The sequence below is a fragment of the Electrophorus electricus genome, chromosome 13, assembly GCF_013358815.1.
Source record: "Electrophorus electricus isolate fEleEle1 chromosome 13, fEleEle1.pri, whole genome shotgun sequence".
Classification (NCBI taxonomy): Eukaryota; Metazoa; Chordata; class Actinopteri; order Gymnotiformes; family Gymnotidae; genus Electrophorus; species Electrophorus electricus.
The window spans coordinates 14,518,401-14,540,258 of NC_049547.1; the positions used below are offsets into that span (position 1 = coordinate 14,518,401).

At 41.2% G+C, this 21,858-nt stretch overlaps 1 protein-coding gene across 2 annotated transcripts; it reads right to left on the reverse strand.

The window, feature by feature from the left end:
- Window positions 1-263: 263 nt before the first annotated feature.
- Window positions 264-21,117, reverse strand: si:dkey-16j16.4. 2 transcript variants are annotated; one of them, XM_027001489.2, is made up of 5 exons: window positions 20,463-21,117; window positions 9,443-9,524; window positions 8,666-9,144; window positions 6,713-6,766; window positions 264-2,072 (listed from the first exon to the last, which is right to left on the reverse strand). In XM_027001489.2, exons 1-5 carry the CDS (start codon window positions 20,532-20,534, stop codon window positions 1,947-1,949), a joined length of 813 nt encoding a protein of 270 aa, XP_026857290.2. In that variant the 5' UTR covers window positions 20,535-21,117; the 3' UTR covers window positions 264-1,946. The 2 variants fall into 2 exon arrangements, with proteins under 2 accessions (XP_026857290.2, XP_026857291.2); XM_027001490.2 differs by lacking the exon at window positions 20,463-21,117 and adding an exon at window positions 10,691-10,758.
- Between the last annotated feature and the right edge of the window lie 741 nt (window positions 21,118-21,858).

Here is a 21,858-nt window from a genome sequence, read left to right on the forward strand (position 1 = left end):
ATCAGCTCCCGCAGTCCACCCCAAGGCCCAAGCTGAAGCAGAGAACCCACGCAGCGAGCTCAAATCACACACAAATGTGTCTCTCGACACCCTTCCCCAGGATTTACAGCTGGACAGATACTTCTGTTACAAAATTAGGTGAAATGAGGTATGGTGATCAAATAGGTTGAGGTAAGTATAGGTGTTCTGTAAGGCAATTCATGAAATTGGGCTACAGGCAAAAGTGATCCTAATGAGTAAAAGTGAGTATTGCAAAGTCCATGTTACTGGAGCCAAGTGATTTTTATTCCTCACTGAAACATGGGCAAAAGAAAAGCATGTGCTTTTTTTAAACAAACATGTTTATACTGTCCAACCTGCAGGTATAGATCATATTTATTACATGTAGATGCTTGCTGACTGCATAATAACTTAAAAAAAAAAGTTCCTTGTAATTATTCTATGCTTTGAAAATCAGTGATCCCTATAACTGTAGGCTACATTTAGCAGAAGGTTAGGTATCTTCTGTTGAATACAGTACACGGTTAATTAAAACATTAATCTTACACAATGTGATTACTTATTCAATATACTGCACACATTAACATGTTTCATATTCCATGTTTCATATTCAATATTGGTTTTTTCCAAAACAATAAATTTTAAATTCAAAGGGTGCAGAAACATGTGAATTACTTATCGACTTTGGTACTTAACTGTACATAGTCCAAACACAATCAAACATGGCCAAGGAGCATATATACCATAGTCCAATGGCACTCTGTTTAGGCACATTACATTGAGTATGCTGTCTGATGAAACACTTGTCTTAAACTTGTAACTGTTCAACAGATTCACATGCTTAATGCTAAGTCTAAGGCTGGACTAGTACCATGACTCCTTTTTATTTTGTCTATTTACCTATTATTGTCAAAGTACAGTATACATTAGGCAAGCACTAAGGCAGACACCAGAGAATCTTGATTTTCAGATTACAGTCATAATTTAATATTGATTGTACAGGTGGATTGTTGATGAAATCTAAGCATATGAATTTCTTTTATGTGTGATTATTGCCAAATTGTGCAATGTCTCCTCATGAATGCTTCCATGCTCATGTGGATGATAGTACGTCCTCATGAATGCTTTTGTGCTCATGTGGATGATAGTACCTCCTCATGAATGCTTCTGTGCTCATGTGGATGATAGTACCTCCTCATGAATGCTTCTGTGCTCATGTGGATGATAGTACCTCCTCATGAATGCTTCTGTGCTCATGTGGATGATAGTACCTCCTCATGAATGCTTCTGTGCTCATGTGGATGATAGTACCTCCTCATGAATGCTTCTGTGCTCATGTAAATGATAGTACCTCCTCATGAATGCTTCTGTGCTCATGTGGATGAAAGTACCTCCTAATGAATGCTTCTGTGCTCATGTGGATGGTAGTACATTTTATGTTAAAGACAGAAGCCGCCTTCCATAAAGTCCATCACTGCTACTTTGTCCCATTCAGTCTCTAAGCAACAACCAAATGCTCTCAGTTTAGACACTGACTGATCTTCAAATAGTCAAGACGCATGTGGTCAAATGGTAACGAAACAAGCCTATACCTGAAACTACGATAAGTGGCCAGTTGTAAAGCATTATCTCAGAGCCACTGACCTAATTATGCTGGTTTATCATGCCATTTCAATAAAACATAAGGTCATTTTCAGTTGCGTGTAGTGGCTATGGCCTTGTCATTCTAACAAGTTTTAAATGGGTTTCCTGAGATAAGGTCAGAGAGCTAGAGAGGGTGAGACAGCGCAGGACTATGTTGATCATCTGATCTTCCTCCTACATTTTGCGAACAGCTCACAACACAGGGACTTTGTTCGGGACAATAACATTTGTCTTTGTCCTAATGTGGGAAGCGTTGGTCCATCAAACTGTCGTTTTGCTTCAGACACTTCCAGGCATTTCCCTCAAACACAGGAAGGCTCTTCACTGGCGAGCAGAGGACTGCGGGGGGGAGCCGTGCTAAGCGAGTGGAAGGCAAAGCTGGACGGATCGTAGGTGTATCTGGGGGGATGACGGCTACTGTTCAGGTTCTGCAGAGGAAAGAAAAGATGGTGTTGGCAGGAATGCTGAACAGTGATCAAAAAGCAGCAGCGAAAAGGAAACCACCTTTCCTGTAGTTAATCACCGAATTATCCTCTCTGATCCTAAAGCTCTCCAAAGAGCATGTCTCAACCCACTTCTAATACCATTATCCTTAGCCACCAACACACTCTGTGTTCAGTAAACATGGCCACACTCAGACAGCCATATACACCATTCTTCATTCAAGACTACCGAAAACATTACTCTATGTCCAATCATACGGGATGAACACTGGGTGAAACAGCATGTTCATCACTGTTCAATAGAATAAAGCAACAGCAGAATTCCCTCACAGAGTTCTGATGTTTTTGGTTTTCTGCAAATATGTGAACATTAAATAAGATGAACATATGTCCTTTTTTCTGGATACATCCTCTTTTTTGGGACCTAAAAAAAACGTGTCTGTCTGGGATTTCTAAAATGCCTAAAATTAGGCTTTCCTTCTATGTTGACATTTGCTTTCTACACTCAATTATTGGTCAGACTGCTTCTTAGGGTGTATAGCTGTTTCATAGAAGCATTTGGCCAGAGATGGTGCATGAAGTTTACCTTCAATATAATATTCTGTATGGTGCCTTATTGAGGTCTAAAAATACCCAAACGCAAAGCTGATAGGGACGCTCTGAGGGTTGGGCTCAAAATAATCTGACATAAATCTCACGTCCCACCACCTACTCTCTGATTAAATAACTTTATGCTTTTATGTCTAATAAAAACAAATCTGACAGAATACTAGATGTGACGTGGCCAGAGCTTTTGTGGAAATCTATGTGTAAGTCAAGATTTATGTATTATACTAGATTCCCACATTTGGATTTCTCAACTGCCTTGTTAGATATCATATCTAAAACAGACTGATCTTAAGGAAAGTATACCTGGGTACAACAAAACTACTGAAAAGTGAACTGGATTTTCATAGAAACTGAATTTCATTTATTCCATCACTAGTAAAATACATATAATTTGTATTTTATACATTTTAATTTATTTGTAAGAAACAGCTGAAAGAAGAGGAATAAGAATCTGGCCATGTAGGCCCTGAAGGTAATTGTTATTGGTCCTGAAAGTAAATTTAATAAATAAACTTGTTAAAAACGGTTTTGTATATGGTTACCCTACATTGTAAAACTTTGGTGTTTTAGCATTTCTAAATGCTACCTCCATAATTTGTGGCAGATCTGCAGTTAGAAAACAACATTTTTGCATTACGGGATGTTTTTGGTTCAGGGTTTTTGGTTTTGGGGTGTTCTCTGGGATTTCTTTATGGGAGAGAGGGGCCTTTCCTTGAATATTTCCTTGAATTTTTATTCCACACCATCAGCACAAATAAAAAGACTAACTAGACTGAGAAACACATTCCACATACCTACCACTATTGTATCTTAGAAAAATGATGGATATTTCACTTTTAGCAGGGGGCCCAGTACTAAAATGCTGGATGATCAGTCCTGCCCAGATGAATTAGATTTCACCCACCAACTTGTTATCAAGGCACTGATTTGGCTTTGCTTTTACTTATAGTAATAAATTTAATAAACTACACTTTAAAAAGTCTTATCCTGTTTGCTTCTTTTGGTGCCTAGTCTGGCCATTTGAATACCTTAGAAGGGAATACTCAGTCTCTGGCCAAGACAACAAGCTAAATGAAGCAAACAGATAAGAACAAATAAAACTGATACCAACACCAATCTGGAGAAATATTCGCTGAATTTAACTGAGGTATACTTATAAATATTTTTTCCAAGCAAGTCAGCAAATGGAAAGAGTAACCTTTCCATATATTCCCAATAATATGTCAGTCAAAAAGTCATGCTCCTTCTTTCCATGGCCAAGGGGATGCTTTCTAAAATTAGCAACTGTAAAGCACTTCCCTCCCCTACAGGAAATGGTTTTGTGTTATTTGGCAGTGATGCAGCACTTTCTCCAGCTCTCTTCGTGTGGGAGTTTGGGGGTCATGTGTGCTCACTCTGCTTTCAGGAGTGGCCTCTGTGGACAAGGCCCTGCCCGCATGGAGAGATAGGAAAGACTGAGGTTTTTCCTGCATAGATGTGGTTAACTCCCCCATGACTGATGCCTCTGTATTCTGTCTAACCAAGGAGCCCTTCTCAAGTTCACCTTTGTTTACTTTAAAAAAACAACAAGATCCAGTTATGGATAGAGAACCTAAACAAAAATACTCCGATATCAAATAATTATTTGTTACCATGGTACCATGTCTTGTCACCATGCATGGTGAAACTTTTGAGAATTAATGACCTATACATGTATGCCCTATGAAAAACATCATCATCAAGGGTTATTTCAAGACAGGAATTTGTTACTCCAGGCCTCTACTCAACATGAATCCATCAAAAGATCTGAATCAGTACATGACTATAGTGTTGTCACTATGTATATTTCAGCATTTGATATAATGCCCCAACCAGAGCATGCTGTTAGCGAATTAGCCAATTAATAAAAATTCATGCCCTTCCAAAGTTAAATCATTTCCCTTACAAAAAAAAAACTGTTGCAAACCTGGAACATTTGACATAAGATAATACATTACATATGTAAGCTGATCTTAAGAGTATTAAATCATTGAAACTCATCTCCAATAGTCCTCAAGTGTCTCGCTGCTGGGCTGAGTAGTAGAGAGGAAGAAGAGAGGTTTCATTCATGAGGAATGGAAGCAAAGGTTAAAATGCTTTAAATATGAGCACCAGACCCTGGCACAACATGTTTTATATATGCACACCTGACAAAGACCCAAGGTAAACAGCACTAGCTGTAAGAGAAATAAGGTGAGTAACATGGATCCAGTCCCATATAACGTCTTTGTTTGAGGTCTGTTGTTCAGGATGCAAAGGTACTAAAGTGTGACAAATTTTAGTTTTGTTGTTAATTCATATTTAACTGTGGACTATATTCAGAGTGTGTACACTCTCACTGCTTTAGTTTTGTGGATGATTGTGCAGAGCTGTATCTAAAGAAGCTGCTACAATGTATTGCCAGGTTTGGCTGTCGACATTCTACCTCTTCCTCCACAAACTTGTACGTCACTGCTCAGACCACAGCAAATACCTTCATAACAACATTTTCCATTACTGCTTTGTCCCTGGGACCACGGTAAGCCCTTCTCCATTCTGCCCTGGCGACAGACGCGAGTCTTCTCTCGGCGGCGGCAGTGGTGAGGCTATTTGTCTGCTCTGGTTTCATCTGCAGATGACTACGCACCTCCATTCTTCCCTTTCCTCATCTCTGTCTCGCTGCCTTAGCCTCAGCCACCAAGCTCCGACCACACACTCTCAGACCCAATGACAATCACTCCGCTACCCTAATGGGGCACACCTAGGATAACTGCCATGACCCCTCCTCCAACTTTCACCTGGAACACAGCCAGTAAGAAAGGGAGATGAACTCTGGAAGTAAAATGGTTGGGGATGGGGGTGAGAAGACCATCTTTAGTGTGCTATCAGGACACAGAATGGGGGAGGACAGGACAATAACAGGGCATAAGAGACATCTGGGCAAGAGACAGTGTCCAAAATACCTGCTTTCATAAACTAAACAAAAAATCTCTCATCCTCTCAGTACTGATAATCTACTTGAGGCTGAAAACCCCACAGAAAGGGAGTGACAGAACGAACATCCTTCTCTCTCCATGTCTCCATGTTTCTCTCCATGTCTATAGATCACAGATCTTGCAACAGCAGGCACTCTATAAATGGAAAATGACTTCATCCCAACACACACACACACACACACACACACACACACACACACACACACACGCGCCAGATATCTCTCCATCACTTGTTCCTCTTCTCCCCTTTACCTTAATCCAATAAAGGGGACATTCAATCCCTCATAGATGAAATGGAGGTTCTTGGATGTGCAGAAGAGAAAGGCTATTACAGAACAATTAAGTTTTAGGCTGATTAGCCAAAAGCACTAACGGCTGTGACTTACACAGATGCCAAAAGTTCAGAGTGCAGAGAAAGTGGCACTGCAGACACTCAAAGAAAGGCCTGAGTCTCTCTTTAGTGTAATATCGTTGTCAAAATGGTGTAGGCTCCTTATTTGGCTCTTGTTCACAAAAACTTGTGTCTGTGCCTCAAATGGAAACGTTTCTTATTTTTCAGCCTCCAGCAAACTGAGTGGCATCCTCTGTGGTCACCCACGTGTGCACCTTGATTCCTGTGCCATGTTTGGTAGGGAGCAGGAAGAGGAACAGGTGCCAAGCTGACAGTGACATGACACACCATGCACTACACCCACCTTAGGCTTTCTGACCTGGTGCAGGTCCTAATAGAGAAAAGCCATTTCCTCTACCACGATTTGCAGGGTCAGTGGTTGTGTTCTAACCCACACAGCTTTGCATTACTAACATATAACGTGAAAAATTTGGAGTACACATTATTCAGGTGTCAGGAGTCTGATGGTGATTAAACTGTCCTGCATCAAATAATGCTTCCTGTTATATTCTTTTGTGACCAGAGAGTCTCAACACCATGATGTCACATGTCATAAGAAGGCAAAACACTTATTAGTACTACTCCGAAGATGAGATGCAGTTTGGATCTGTTCATGCTTCAGATGCACTCACCCGAATCTTGATAGTCCTTGTTTTCCCACCACAGTTCTTTTTCAGGAGCATTTTCTGGAACACAAAACCAAGGGAGAATATTGGCACCAAGATCGAGCCTAACAACCATTCTCGGGTTGACAGTGCCGTAACGTCCCGCACCTCACCAGGTTTTGAGCATACCGGTGCTCTGCCTTACACCACACATCCACTGCTCTTGTTAGTGTACTTCTACACTGTAATATTAAAGCTAATGGGCCTTTATGTAATGGAGCACATTGTTCTGTAGCACAACCAGTATGTCAACCAAGAAGCCCTAAAGGTAGGCTGAACCTAATAGTGCAATTACAAGTGATGTTGAGTGCACTGACACAGTCTGATTGCTCTCAGACATAAGAGATTATGGAACCATCATAGAAAAGGATTTAGGAAAGCTGTTTCTGAAATGCTGTTCATCTAACCATCCTAGTCTGGTTTTGACATCTGTTATCAAAACTTTTCATAAAGTCAAAACAATGACTAGACCCCTGTGAACTGCTTATGAGCAGCAGCATATGGCTCTGGATTAGATTGTAAGGATTACGGTAATAAAGGGAAATTGGACAGATTTATATGACCATTGCCCAAATGTGGGTCATCATCCTAATACGCAGCATCTGTCGCCACAGCAACACAAGCTCAACATCCATTACCTGTTTATTTACATGTAGTAAAACTCAACTCTGTTTGAGGACAGATCTTAAATGACACTGAAAATGGTAAAATGATGAGTAAAAATGGACAAAAACAGGAGCAGGGAGACAGAAATCCCTGTGGGATTTGGCTGTCTAAGGGTTAAACCATGAGGAGCTTCTGGCAGCCACTTGAGCGGGGCCCATATTGTTTTCCCTCCAACACCTCCCATTCCACTCGACCGAGCGCTGGTTCACTCACACACACTGCCCCGCTGCCTCTCATAATCTGCCCTCGCCACAGAATCCTAGAGACATATGGAGGCCCTCAGTACGATGCCGCTCTGTTCCCCCTCCCTCTCTGCATCTCTGTCTCTCCCATTCGACATTCTCCGTACAGCCTGCTATCCGTCGCAGGACACCACCACTGGTCTGTCCAAAGAACTTTTACAAATGGCTGTTAGCTGCTTGGAAAGTCTCCTCCTCCCTCTGTCATTTTTCACTCTTTCACTTGCATACAGGCGCACACACACACACACACACACACACACACACACACACACACACACACACACACACACACACAGAATCTAGCTTGGCTTCTCATGGAGGAAAAAGGGTACTGGGAGGGGTGAACCGACATCTGTCATCCGTTCCTCTCTCTCTTGAGGTGGCTGGCACAAGGGCCTAATGTGAATGTGTGTGTGTGTGTGTGTGTGTGTGTGTGTGTGTGTCAGCCCTTTCAAATCTGGCCACCCAGGCAACACAGAGTGGTGGTCTGGACCATCACGTTTTGCACTGAATACACTGCAGTATAACAGCCGAGGAAGTGGTGATGGCCATGCACATACTGCAGCACAAACATTATCCCCAACCCTGAAAGCTTCACTGATGTAAAAGCCAATGAAGTTTACTTCTCTATTATTAGGCACTTGACCGGCCATTTTAAACAATGGTTTTGCCATTTCAACAGATAGTTCAACAGTCAGGTCACCTTATGAAATGTTTCAGTGAAAAGGACTATGAAAGATTAAGGGCCAAGATAAAGTTTATGTGAAGATGTTTAGTCCAGTGAAGATTTAGAAGTAGAGCATTAAGGTCACTAATCTAGTATTTTTGAAAACACATACTGACTGCTAGGTATCACATCATGCTAGATTCCACTCATCAATAATCACATTAATGCTTTTAGGTAAACCAGGTCTTTAATATACTTGCAGAATATAGGTAAATCATACCTTTAATACCTGCTCCATAACACAATTCCACTAACCAATCAGCCCCAAGAGAAGCGTGTCCTAACCTGCTGCATCTTCTCTAGGTCCAGGCTGGGCCGGCCATGTTCTCCGGCAGACGTCGGCCGGTGTCTCCAGTAAGGCATGGCCGGCTGCTCAAAGTGACTAAGGATGATGGGCCGGGCAACGAGGCGGCCAGCGACACCGGTAGGAGGCACCTTGAGGCCCCGCGGTGGGGAGGAGCTGAAGAGCACGGGGCCGGGAGAGGTGGCACGCAGGCGGGTGGCGGGTGGCTCACATAGGTCCTTCACCTCCTCATCACTGGAGGCACTGCTCAGGTCACCGTGCCTGGACCACTTGCGGCCGGCATCGGGCACCGTAGCCCCAGCAGTGCCCGCGATGCGCTCCAGCTCTTCCTCGGAGCTGTGGCGGTCCAGTGCTGGCTCCAGCAGCAGACGCAGGCGCCGCAAATGGGCCGGCGAGAGTAGGCCCTGGTTGTGCTGCTGGCTGGTGGCCAGGGGAGTCAGGACGCAATTCCTCCTGCGCTCTGTGGGACGGCGGCGGGGTCAGTTTACAGCTCTCTCAGCGCCCGGTTACTTTTGACAATGAGCTGATGTAATGCTGTATTGATTGAGCTCACACAAAGTCTAGAATTACAGCTCAGGTCAAAGTAAGGTTAATTCTTAATAAGTCTGGAGGCCACACATTTTAGTGAACTATTATATTTGTGCAAACTACAGCGCAGTGTTGAGTCAGGACAACAAGAGAGGAAAGTGTGAGAAGAAAAGATAAAGCAATTTATGGCTGTGATTAAGAAGCAATAAAATGCAACCAAGCATGCATACCTCTGTCGATCTGTGCCAGCTCTTGGTTCTCTTCTTCAGAGTCATCGCTCTCGCCACCCTCCTCACTGCCATGGTAAGAAATCTGTGTTTGGAAAGGGGCACATAGATTACATCCTGGGTCATGATAAAGCAGACCCCACTCCTAGGGGTAGGTGGACAAACAATGACCTTCATACAGCACACAGGCCAGAGAGATTCAGACAGTGCCTACTTGACATCTGTTTTCCAACTCAGCTGCACAAAACAGCAGTGCAGTCACTAACGTCATACTTTAGCAGCCCATCAGGAAATGATCCATCAGATGTTTTTTTCATTTACTCTTTGAGGCAGAGCCGGAAAAAAAAAAATGAAAGTTACATTTTCACATTCAGCCTGTTTTTCAGGATGTTTTTTCAGTGTTCCATGTTATAACACAAACTAAACAGCTCTGAGATAGAGGAGTATGCATGACACGCAGGGCAAGAGCGGGACAAATCCGCAAGAGCTAAAAAGATTTTAAAGCAAGACCCTAAAAAAAAAAAAAAAAGAGATTTCAAAAACCTGAAATCTATTAAGCTTACACTCAAAATAGGGACAGTCCCACCCAGTAGCTGGAGTACTGTAGTGTTCAGACTAGTGTAGAGAGCGATGCTCTGCTGTCCTGTGTTTCCTCACAATGTGTTTGTGTCCGTTCATTTCCACAGCCAAAACAGATCCTTTAAGAGCAAAGCCTCTTAGAGAAAGATGGAGTGAGACAGAAAAACAGACACAAAGGCCCACAGAGAGAGAGGAGTGTGTGTGTGCAAGAGAGAGAGAGAGAGAGAGAGAGAGAGAGATAGAGAGAAAGCTAAAAGGATATGGGAAAAATAGCAGGCTACTCTAAAGAGTTAAGTAACCCAGTGCACTGTAATTACCTTGCCTTAGCCAGGCCAACCAGCTGCCATCTGTTCTCAAGTACACGCACGCACAAGCCCATGCGCACACACTCAAACGCACACCTCTCTTCAACCTCTCGCTGAGCAAACAACCAGTGAGAATGTGGGAAAGAAAGGGAGAAGGAGACATAGAAAGACCAAAAGGGAGAGAGTGAGAAAGAAAGGAAAGGACGCTGAATTAAATAAATGGGCCCTTCTTTCTTGCTGTGTAGAATGAGTGCAAAAATACAGTGCAATTCAGGACCCCAAAGAGAGGCTGCCGAGCCCTGTGCGAAGCAGTGCCTCTCAGACCCAGAGTGCCATTTTCCACTTGGTCTCAGAAACTACTCCTTACCTTCGCTGGGAAGATCATTAAAAGTGCAACTGTGCGCAGCATAGAAGATATCTATGTATTAGTTCCAGCAGCTCCAAGTCAGACCTGAGCCTTTCAACAGAAAAAAAACAAAAACAAAAAAAAAACGGTACAACATAAGCTAAGAAAAGCATGCAACATTCAAACACGAATGTATTTCACTCAGTACTCCCATTTTTCTGATTGAAACACTGAAGACCCACAGTGAACTAAAATAAAATCCTATGATGGAATAACAGCTAATCAGCAGGCCAACTGAGTACCTCAAAGAAGATACATGTTAGCAATGTTTGACCAAGGAACACTCAGGAACACTCAATGTGAAAACCAAGGAACACTCAATGTGAAACTCTCAAAGATGCACAAGGACTTTCAGATCACTCCTCTAATGGAAACTCATGGAGGCCCTGCAGTCTATGCAGAATGGCTCTATTAAGAGCTCACTGCAGAAACGCTCACCACACACTGGTAAATGTGGACAGGAACCACTGGTACAAAACATGAAAAACTGGGTATTATCAAATCATAACTGCATTCAGTTCCAGCCTTCAAGTTTACTGGGCTCACGCAAAAAAAAAATTTTTTAATTGTCTGAAAACTTACACATTTTATTGAGGTGAAAAAGATGTGCCCTGTCCTTCAAGTTAACAATGAAACCCTAATACACACACATACTCACACAATGCAGTAACCACCAAATACTCCGGCACCATGAGGGCCTGTTTCCCAGGGAACAGTCTCCAGATGGGACTACAATAGCATTGCAGCTTGTGTGTGTGAGTGTGTGTCTTTGTTTGTGTGTATGTATATGTATGTTATCTTAACACACACTCCTTATGGACCAGCAAGCATGTGGCAACCAATCAAGATTACCATCTACTCTGAGACACCCAAATTCCACATGCATGCTTGGCATAGCAACTTTCTGCTGTTTGGTTTCCTAGATGAGCATTATCTAGATGGGGAGGTTTGGACATGCTGTAGGTCTATGCATTTGAAAATACTCCATTATGTCAGCCACATCTTCCTTTCTGGCAACAAATAGTATACCATTTTGTTACTGGCTATAAACTATTAGTGTTTCTGCTGTTAAGCTGTCAGGACTAAAAGACTAAACTGGTTAAACTTGTAAACTAAACTTTTACCAGTAAACCAAGCAAAGCTAACAAAGATTAAGCAGGGGCATTTTTACAGGCTATCAGGGACACATACAAAGTAGGTCTCAGCATAGTTTGCATATTTGCATATGCGTCACTTAGTAATGAGACTCAAACTTGCAGCTCACTTCATATCCTTATTTAGATTTACACCACCCACTTGAGGCAGTTTTTTCATCACTCCCACATTTCTCGTTATACTGTAGCTAAAACAACCTGAGTGTAGCTGACCCAATACCCCTGTTTGTAATACAAACACCTAAATTTTATTTCCCTTATATTGTTTAAAAAAAAAACCAAAAAAAAAAACTGGTGAATTGGGATAATGCGTCCCAAAACAATAAAGCCATTAGTCATAAAGCTAGTGACATGAGAGCATCTGAATGCTCTCCATCCTTTTTCTCTGTCTTTCCTGTCCATGTTTCATTGCCTGACTCTGGAGAATGTCTGCAGCTCTGTAGAGGGTGGCGACCAAGGATACAGGGGGGTGTAAGATTTCCTAGAGTGAAGAACATACTGCAAAAGGTCAGTGTGTGTAGATGTGTGTGCATGTGTGCATGCACCTTGAATTTGAAAACTGCACCAAGGCAACATCCTGCAGTACCAGTTGAGTAGACGTTGGCCCACACAACTAAGAACCAGTAGGTCTTGCCTAAGTAAGACAGTTAGTCTCACATACTTCCATGGCACTGCATAATCAGGTGTGCCAACATGTTAGCGTTGTAATTTAGAATCTCTGTAAACATCTATTCCAGCATATTTCTGTACTCACCATGTTTCTCTGCCTGGCAGACGTTAGAAAAAAAAAACTGAGACGATGATTCTGACAATTAGAGACCATGACCGCCTAACTGTAAGTTGGAGTGAAGTGTTTGCGAACTTTAAAGAGAAACAGCCATTCAAAAGAAAAATCAGACATTCAGAAGGGAGAGCTTATCTTTAAGAGTGCACCACCATGCACTTCAACAGGCATCACAGAAGAAACAGAAATTTCCCTGCACTTGTTTCCTCAAACCTTTTAAAAAACAAGGAAGCAAAAACTGAACAGTACCTTTTTTGATAGATGAGGGTTTAGAAGCTACATTTACTCAGATGCAAAAAAACATGATGACAGTTTGTTTCATCTATACAGGTCCTATTTGCATGGTCAGTACAGCAAAGTCAGAATAATTTGCTTACTCGTTCTTACAAAAAACATGATGAACTAGCCCACCACCTGCCTCAGATGGCCTATCCCCTGGCTTCTTTGTGTCAAAACACCTATTCTATGAGCCATGCCAGATTGGAGATAACACATCTATAAAATGAACACACACATTGAGAATAGTATATCAATTACATTTGGGATGCATGGAGTCCAAGAGTGATTTTTTGTAGTATTATGGAGCTTGCTTAACGACTGAAAACCTGTGAAACTATTGAGATGAAATTGCTGAAATGTTAAGAGATCCATTTAGTGAAGAAGGCCATCCTATACCTCATACCCAGGTTCTAGTTCCAGCTGTGCATAAGTCAGGGTTTCCAAGTACATGCTAAGCCAAGTTTTCATTGAGAGGCATGAGCAGCACATTTGTTATGTAGTTTAATGGCTGTATGTGTCTATATGGTCATAGTAGTGTCCTTCACCAAGCTCAATAAGGTGCTTTACACTGCTGTGAAACTCATGGTTTTAAAGGAAGCACCATTAGGCTTAATACACACTAGAAGATGGGTATGCAAGCATACTAATAAAGGATAAAAAATGATGCTGCTCAGAAAGGTAATGATGTCTATACACCAATTTGAAATGAATGCTTCTTCTTCTCTTGAAATCCTGAAGAAATAAAAAAAATACATTAAGATTATATATCAGACATCTCCTACATTTATCTACAATATGTGCAAACAAATAAAAATGTCATGGTGAAAACCATGTATAACCTGAGTGCAAATGACAAATAATAAAAGACTGGTTATTTTACACTCTCAGACATGCCAGCTGGTAAGCTAGCAGCCCACAGAAGTTCTCTCCCATGTCTGTGTGGGTAAGGTAAGCAGCAGTCTTGAACTACAGTAGTACTTGTACAGTAGAGCCCAGCTGTGTGCTGTGTGTGGAGAGAGCAGTTACACTACTGAGGATGGATTTTCAGAGTGGCTGTTCTTATCAGAAAGGGTTGGAGATTAGAGCCAGCAATGATGGGCATGGATTAAAGGCTACGGGGATGGGGAGTGTAAGTTTGTGTGTATGTATGAGTGTGTATATGTAAGTGATGAGCTTAGAGGACACAGGGAGGTATTGATATGATGATGGTCAAGGGTCAGTCCCTGCTTGGCAGTTCATCACCTCATTGACACTGATACTCAAACATACATTTTACAGAAGCACAAAGAAACCATGCATGCACACATGCAAACACGTGTGCAGACTCAAACACAAACAAAGCAGAAGAACTGCTGCTTGGTTTCAATAGCACTGATGAGTGCATTACACTGTAAAGAAACATGTTCTAGCCAAGTCATCTGCTAAAACAGCTTGGATTGGAAGGTGCCTCTACCATCGTGACCAGTGTGTGCGCGCATGTGTCAAAGAGATTGAATGTGTGTGTTAATAGCGACAAGGAACTTTGCCTCAAGTACATTTTACAAGAGAATATTACTTACTTACTTACACACACACACTTATATACTATTTGAGTTTCAGAGGGTGATATATTTGTACAGTAAACATGCACTCCTAAACATGTAGCTCACCTGGCAGAGCAGGTTGAGCATGGTGCTTGCAACAAGGGTCATGGGTTCAATCCCCAGGGAGTGTATGCATGTTCATGCTGATAAGTATACAACGCACTCTGCATAAGAGCAAATGGCTATAAATGTAAACATGGTTTAAAATCTGCTTCCACACCCTTAACCTCTGGGTTTCTTTCACTTTCTTTGTTAAGCTTACATGCATGAGTAAATGTTTGAAAGAATGTGGAACTACTTTATCTACACCTCCTTGCACCACACCTGTACCTCAATGGTGTAAAGAGAGGAAGATGGGCAGGAACCCCCCTCACATTGGTCTGTAAGAGTTATCTCAATGATACATGGTGGTGAGATTTCCCAAAGTGTTGGCCTAGTCTTGTCCCACTAGGCTGTTCTCATTCCCAGGCCTGATAAGCCCACACTTCATGTGAGCTCCATTCAATACATTCATCTGTCCACCATTAAGCCCTTCATGGCTTCATCGCTTAAGGCAGGTGTGTTCAATTAGAGAAAATCTGGAAATGTGGCAGTATATGAGGTTCTCAGGAGAATCCCAGACATTCTGAAAAACTCACAGTTTAAACAGCCTTCTGCCTGATTTCAGAATCAAGACTCTCATCTACTGAAAGCTTCAAGTTACAGCTGTTTCCTGTTGTGGATCAAATAGACCTATGCATGATTTGAAAGGATAATTACCAACAATGGACATATGCTTACATACAACATTACAACTTTACTTGTGTATGAATGTTGAGTTAAATTGCGTGTGAGCTCATTTGTGACAGTTTTTTTTTTTTGGGGGGGGGGGGGGGGGTATGTAAAACACCAAAAACACATTACACATAAATTTAAAGTAAACTGCTACATGACATGAAACTAATTGTTATTTTATTATATGATTATATCCTAATAATCAATATCTTTCTCTTTTGTCTCTTGTTTTTTCTCTATGTCTGAATTACACTACCGTAATCATTACCAGTCTACACCAATCTTTTCACCACCTATAATAGCACTGAAATGTTATTAGTCTTTAGTGAAAAGCCTGGACAAGCTCTACAGCCCAGAATAAAATAAGATTATGAAAATGAAACAGAGGCGGTCTATGAACAGGCAGTCTATAAACGGAGATGGTCTATAAACAGGGGAGTGAGCAAAGAACATCATAAATCACTGGAGCCCAGTTAGCATAGGCAAAGTTATATATCAAGTTTCAGCTGAAACAGATTTCCCATATTCATGCTACTTAAATTAGTTCTGAAGAGTACTACAAAACTATTTTCATGCTGTTGAACTGAAAATGGAGATAAAAAGGAATGTGGCGAAGTGGACAGGCAACGAAAGGATGACAAAGAAAGGACAAGAGATGCGAGTTCAGTGCTTGTTCTAGCGCACAGGAAGCTGAATCAGACAGAGTGCGCTGGCCTGAAAACTGAATGATGTCTCACAAGAAACACACCTGGCAGTGTGATGTACCAGGCCATGCAGTCATTTGTCTTCTCTGTCGTGGTGTCTCTCTGAGTTTGCTCAGGCACTCACCAATGCTTCATGGCTAAGAGTTCAGGAGTAAAAGTGTGTGATGGTCCTGATCAGTCTTACGAATTCCAAGTGCACTCATGAGGAAACCTAAAAATGGCTTCTTTTTTTTTTTTATATATACACTCTTTCATATGTACCCTCTCACAGGGGGACCTTTACCACTACAAGATAGTGTTGATCACTAAAATCTCAAAGGGAACCCTTCCTCTAAACCGGCAATATCCAATTCTTCAGCAGTTCTTGGTTGGTATATGAACTGCAGCCCCAGTTTAATATATATATATTTTTTGCTTCTCCTTCTGTTTCTCAGGCGCTTCGGTATTTGCTATTGGGCTATTAGCTAATTCTGAACGAAAGCTCATTCTAAGCGCCAGCATCAGTCAATGCTCAACACTGGATAGTGACAGGTTGCCCCCACCAGGATCCTGCACTGGGTTGGGTCTAAAGGTTGCAGAGGATGTCAGCAGAGAATAGGGAGGTGATGGAGGCATTTGTAGAAAGAAAGAAAAAAAAAAGAGGATCCCAAGCACATACAAGTGGGCTAAGCTTTGTCCATGCACCTCTATCTTAAAAACAATAATGATATTCAAATGGAGACAAGAATCAAGAAAGTTTAATATGCATTTTTCACACAGTATCATTTCCCTTTGTACTATAGCTATGAGAAAGATCAGGCATGGTTTCAAGTTACACTAAAATTAAATGCAAGGTTTCCAAAACAAAATTAATGAAATCTGTTTTTCACTTCATTAAAGCTATTTACAGGACACATTGTAACACTGATATCAATGAATAGTTTAATCATTTTATCTTTTAAACTGCCTCTCTGAGTCTATTTAATCACTACAAAATAGCCCTGTAATGCGATTTCAAGTGTTTTTTAAAGTCCTCATTAAAATAGCCAGGGTACAAAACCAGCCTCCAGAATTAGTGTAGGTGCACCATAATCACGACATATTTGTTAAGGGTAAAAAAACTAACTTTCTTTGCTGTTGCATATGACTATTTTATATTTTCTGAACTTACTTTTAGATTAAGTCCTCGGACAACATGCAAATGATACTTGGCTGGAATTTCCTGTGTTTTTCCTCTTGGCGCATGTAAAAGCAAATATTTCATAAATGGCTTGTGGCGTGCCAGTAGGATTTAGGTCCATGATTCACAGCACAATGAACACACTCATTGAGTGTGAAGCACTGCCAATTATTCACAAGCTTCATGACACTTTAACCAAAGCCTTCCCAGCAACATCTAAAATATCATCCACCAGTTTGACATCTACAACATATTGATAATATGGTTTATTTAAATGTCATGGAAAACTTATGTTTTTAATCTCTCTCTAAGATTTGACTAACATACAGTGAGCAGAATTTTTCTTCTTGGCAAAGAGAAACAAATTCACAGCACAGTATAACCTTTGACAGGTCAACCCTGGGACAATATGAGACTCTCACTGTAGTATACCCAGCCGTAGCTAGCTAGCACAGAGAGATAAACCCATTAAAATTGCTTTCCCAGTAAAGGTTGCAGTAAGCTGGCCCACTCAAACACAGGAAGGTACACCATAAACACAGGTCTGAGCCCACACAAACACAACAGGCCTTAGGGCCACATGGCTGAGTGCGAGAGAGAGAGAGCGAGAGCGAGAGAGAGAGAGAGCGAGCAATTGAGTAAGTAAGCAAAGGTCTGAGTAAAAGTAAGCAAGCATTTATAATTATATCTTGTCTGTATTAAACATGGTTAATTTCCATTTGCACACCTTTTACAGATTCACCAGATTCCTGCTTGAAGCACTGGCCCTTGAGTAAAGGTCAGCATGGGTGTGCATAGCAGTGCATGTGTCATGTGCATGCACCCTGAAGATTATGAATACAGAGGACTTCATTCGCATCCACTGGACCATATCCGATACATACGCGCGCACACACACAAACATACACAAATACAAACAGATGTGTGGCCTAGGTCAGCACTCTTCTAACAGCACTAAAGCCATTCCTGGCATTAGCCTGGACTCCAATTACCATAATTGTATTTGCAAGTGCAACCCAAGGGGTCAAGCTCGAAGGAGGGCAGGAGTTCAGTGGTACTGGCCTTTGAGAAAAGTGTGGTCACTGTAAGACCTCCCCCTTCTAACCATGTCCAACATGCAGTGTATCAACAGTTAGGAGACTCCCAGAGCAAGCAAGAATTTATATTTTTCATATAGGCAGATGAAGACACACAAGGCTTAAAATGACATGACAAGCTTATTACAGCCATTGACAATCATGTAAATTAAAGTATTTTTCATGCTAATGCTTTGCTGGTTTATGAACAACACAATGACCAAAGTCTGTTCAGACTAAGGAGAACCCTTTTGTCTTAAATACTAGACTACACAAATATCAAAACTATATGTGTTCAATTCTATATAATTATAGGTCAAACTTGTCCTTGACCTGGAAGGCCAAAAGATTAGTGTTTTCCTTGGTTTAACTTTCATTTCCAAATTGTTTGATAGTGCAAAAAATGCTCTGTAGTTCTGTGGCCCAGCAATCCCTGATTGTGACACCCCTGCTAAATCTTTATCTAGAAATAGGACATATCCTAAGAAATTCATAAATATTATTACAATGGTCTGTATTTTTATATAATATAGAGCAAAAATATGAATAAAGAACCTGGGATTTGCTTCTAATCACCACAGCATTAAAAAAAAGAACATGTATCCAGCCTGAGGACGACTGAAAGTCTTTGGCACTGTGCAAGTTTACTGGTGGATACCCTAAAGCTTCCCATAGACATTGTAGACATGTGGTAGGATGCACTATAAATTATTTAAAAAAATAAATAAATAAAGGAATAAGTTATAATATCATCTCCTGGATATATATGCTTGAACTTGCACATATATAATGCTCAATCAAAATCTCAAACAAGTACAAAACTTCCTTCATACAGATGATGAAACAAAGTAACAGTCTGATTACAGTCAAAGGGAACAGGAAAAAGCTCAGAGGTCTGCTCATGGCAAAGCTTGTGGGCTGGCCTACTGCTCACAGATGGGACTTTTTAAATTGGCTCCTAACTCATTTGCAAAGAGGAGACAGCTTCTGATTGTTAAGCACAAACTGTATGACAAACAACAAACCATGTGCTTTCACCTACCTCCCTGACAAGAGTAATTTTATCTTTACTTATACATTCAAAATTTCCAAAGTAAAGTAGTTCTTTAGAATTGTAGTCTTAATGTGTGAGCTTGATCAGTGTAAATGCTTGTGGCTTGTATGCATATCTATGTAGGGAAGCAGACAAAAGAACAGTAGCCTACCTGACATAAAAGTTACCCCATATTAATGTCATCATATATTCAGATGGGGAGACCAGTAATAAACCTCTTATTTCACCACAAAGAATGTATAGTTTATTTCGGGGTTAAAAGGCAGATACAGCTCAGACCCCAACTCTGAAGACTATGAATAATTTTCCCTGTGGACAAAGCCTGCCCAGGCAAAATGGTAACAGTCAACGTTTCTGGCCTGCACAATGGCGCTGAGTACAAACACATCCTGCAGGCCTTAAATGGTACGCAGGTTCCTCCTGACATCCTTCATCATGATGGCACAGTAACGAATCAATTGTTCATGGCAGCCAGCATGATATGTCTGTGTGCATTCAGACTCACACAAAGAGGTATCTATACCCAAATGACCTGCAGATGCAAGGAAGCTTCAACACCCTGTCAGCTGTGGTTCCATGTGGAAAATGAAAGTGTGGTCAGTGTGGAAAGTGGGACAGCTTGGTTTGCTAGCCAGCAGGTTGAATGCTTCAGACATATTTATGTCTGCCATGTTTTCAGTATACTCTGGACAAACACAGCCGTGGCTCTCGTCTGGGGAAGGGTTGGGGAAGAGGTTTCAAAAACTGACCAGTCATTGTTTTCAAAGGGAACTAAATAACCCTGGAGGCCTGATAAATATATTGCCCTATGTATGGTGTTAATCAGTAATTGCCTGAGATGGAGTCAACACCAGTCGATATCATTATATGACTTCAGAGTTAAAGTCCAAGCACTGAAAAGAACAAAACCTTGAATAAATTCTTCACACAAAAGTGGAGTGACGTTTCACTTGGGTATAAAGGTATCTGAAACGTAGGCCTCTACGTGTTGAAACCCATGAGAAAAAAACAGCCTTACCAAACAAACAAACAAAATGCACTGAAGACTGCAACTGTTTGTGTAATGTGTGGAACCAAGCTTCACTAGCTTTTTGTAGTCTCTGCCACTATGGAATATTGTTTTTGGAAAACTGTACAAAACAACATAAAGGCATTTACTTACTTACCTTCAGTTGGAAGGGGTGAATTTCATTGAGGGAATGTCTTCTGAGCTTTTTAGTTAGGGTCTTCAGCATCATGACGTAGAAAGAAACTGCTTGTTATTCGTTTTGCTTAAAACTCTCTCTACACATTCATTCCCAGTCTAGCAGACATCCGAGCTAGTCTATTTAGTCGATTAGTCACCACGTTCAACGTATCCTCCGTACGTTTCCAATGAACTGTTACCAGCAGCCTGCTCTCACAAACATAACCTAGAACTATTGCCCCGAGCGGCCGGAGCTGAACCGACGTGCACACGCTGCCATTGGAAAACATAAACAGAGATACTGCTTTAAATAACGCTACAGAAAGGAGCCTGCTGATATCGTCTTATACTTCCCATAAATGAAGCATCGTTACTGGATACAAATCTAGGAGACTCCATCAAACTTTGTTCAAAATAATAAGCGATAGAGTCCGCTGTCGTGTTTTGATTTAGCCAGCGCTGGCTATGTTGCGTTTAGTAAACGTTTCCAATATGTCAAACTTCTTTAAAATGAATGTAGCACGGCCCTGACGGAAAACTACCTATGAAAAGTGAAACGTTTTGGGGGTTTTTTTCCGCTATTCCCTAACTCACTCACTCACTCACTCACGCACGCGCGCACACATACGCACATACACAAGCCTACGCGCGCGTTGACATGAGAAATACACATACCCCACTACTTTTTCCAGCGCTGTGAATCCTGTTTTGCTATTGGCTGATCAGATGGGTGATGTCATTCCGTTTTCGAAGAGGAGGGACCCCATGGTTTCTTAAAGGGGAATTTCGAATGCAAATGAGCAAGTTCATAGTCAAATTATCTATGATGTGCAATAATGCCACAAAAACAGACATATAGAGATAGAGAAGGAGAAAGAGTGTCCTTAAGTAGATTATAGTTATCTTGCATTTTTAAAAAATCCTAACAACTTGAGTTTCAGCGCAACTATTAGATTACATGACTAGCCTGACATCTGTCACAAAAGTTACAGCAATTGTTTTTACAAGCAGAGATGTCTTCAGGAGTCCCTGGCAAATACGCCCAAATAATGTGTTTGTTTTTCTTTCTCTACAAACACCACTAGTCAGCCAACCACACACAGGACACTCAAACTTTCACCGACAAGATATTTACCTATTTTCTCATCCACAGTGGTGAATACATTAAATACAGAAAAAACTGTAATTAGTGCACCTAATTATAAAGTTTATAATACATGTGAGGGAGAGATATCTAAGCAGATCCTTTATGATTTGTGATTTTTGGTGTGGTGGCATTTACATCATATATTTTATGTTATTCTTCAGTGGCCACAAGTCCTTTGTAAAAATTTGATTAATTATAGAGACCTCTGTTTCTTAATAAGCCTTCATCC

Excerpts from the sequence above, each read along its gene's own strand:
- si:dkey-16j16.4 (XM_027001489.2), bottom strand. The coding sequence starts at position 20,534 with ATGATGCTGAAGACCCTAACTAAAAAGCTCAGAAGACATTCCCTCAAT. Across the intron at positions 9,525-20,462 it reads TTCACCCCTTCCAACTGAAG|ATTTCTTACCATGGCAGTGA; the intron begins GTAAGTAAGTAA and ends TTCCAAACACAG. Across the intron at positions 2,073-6,712 it reads CAAGGACTATCAAGATTCGG|AACCTGAACAGTAGCCGTCA; the intron begins GTGAGTGCATCT and ends TTTCCTCTGCAG.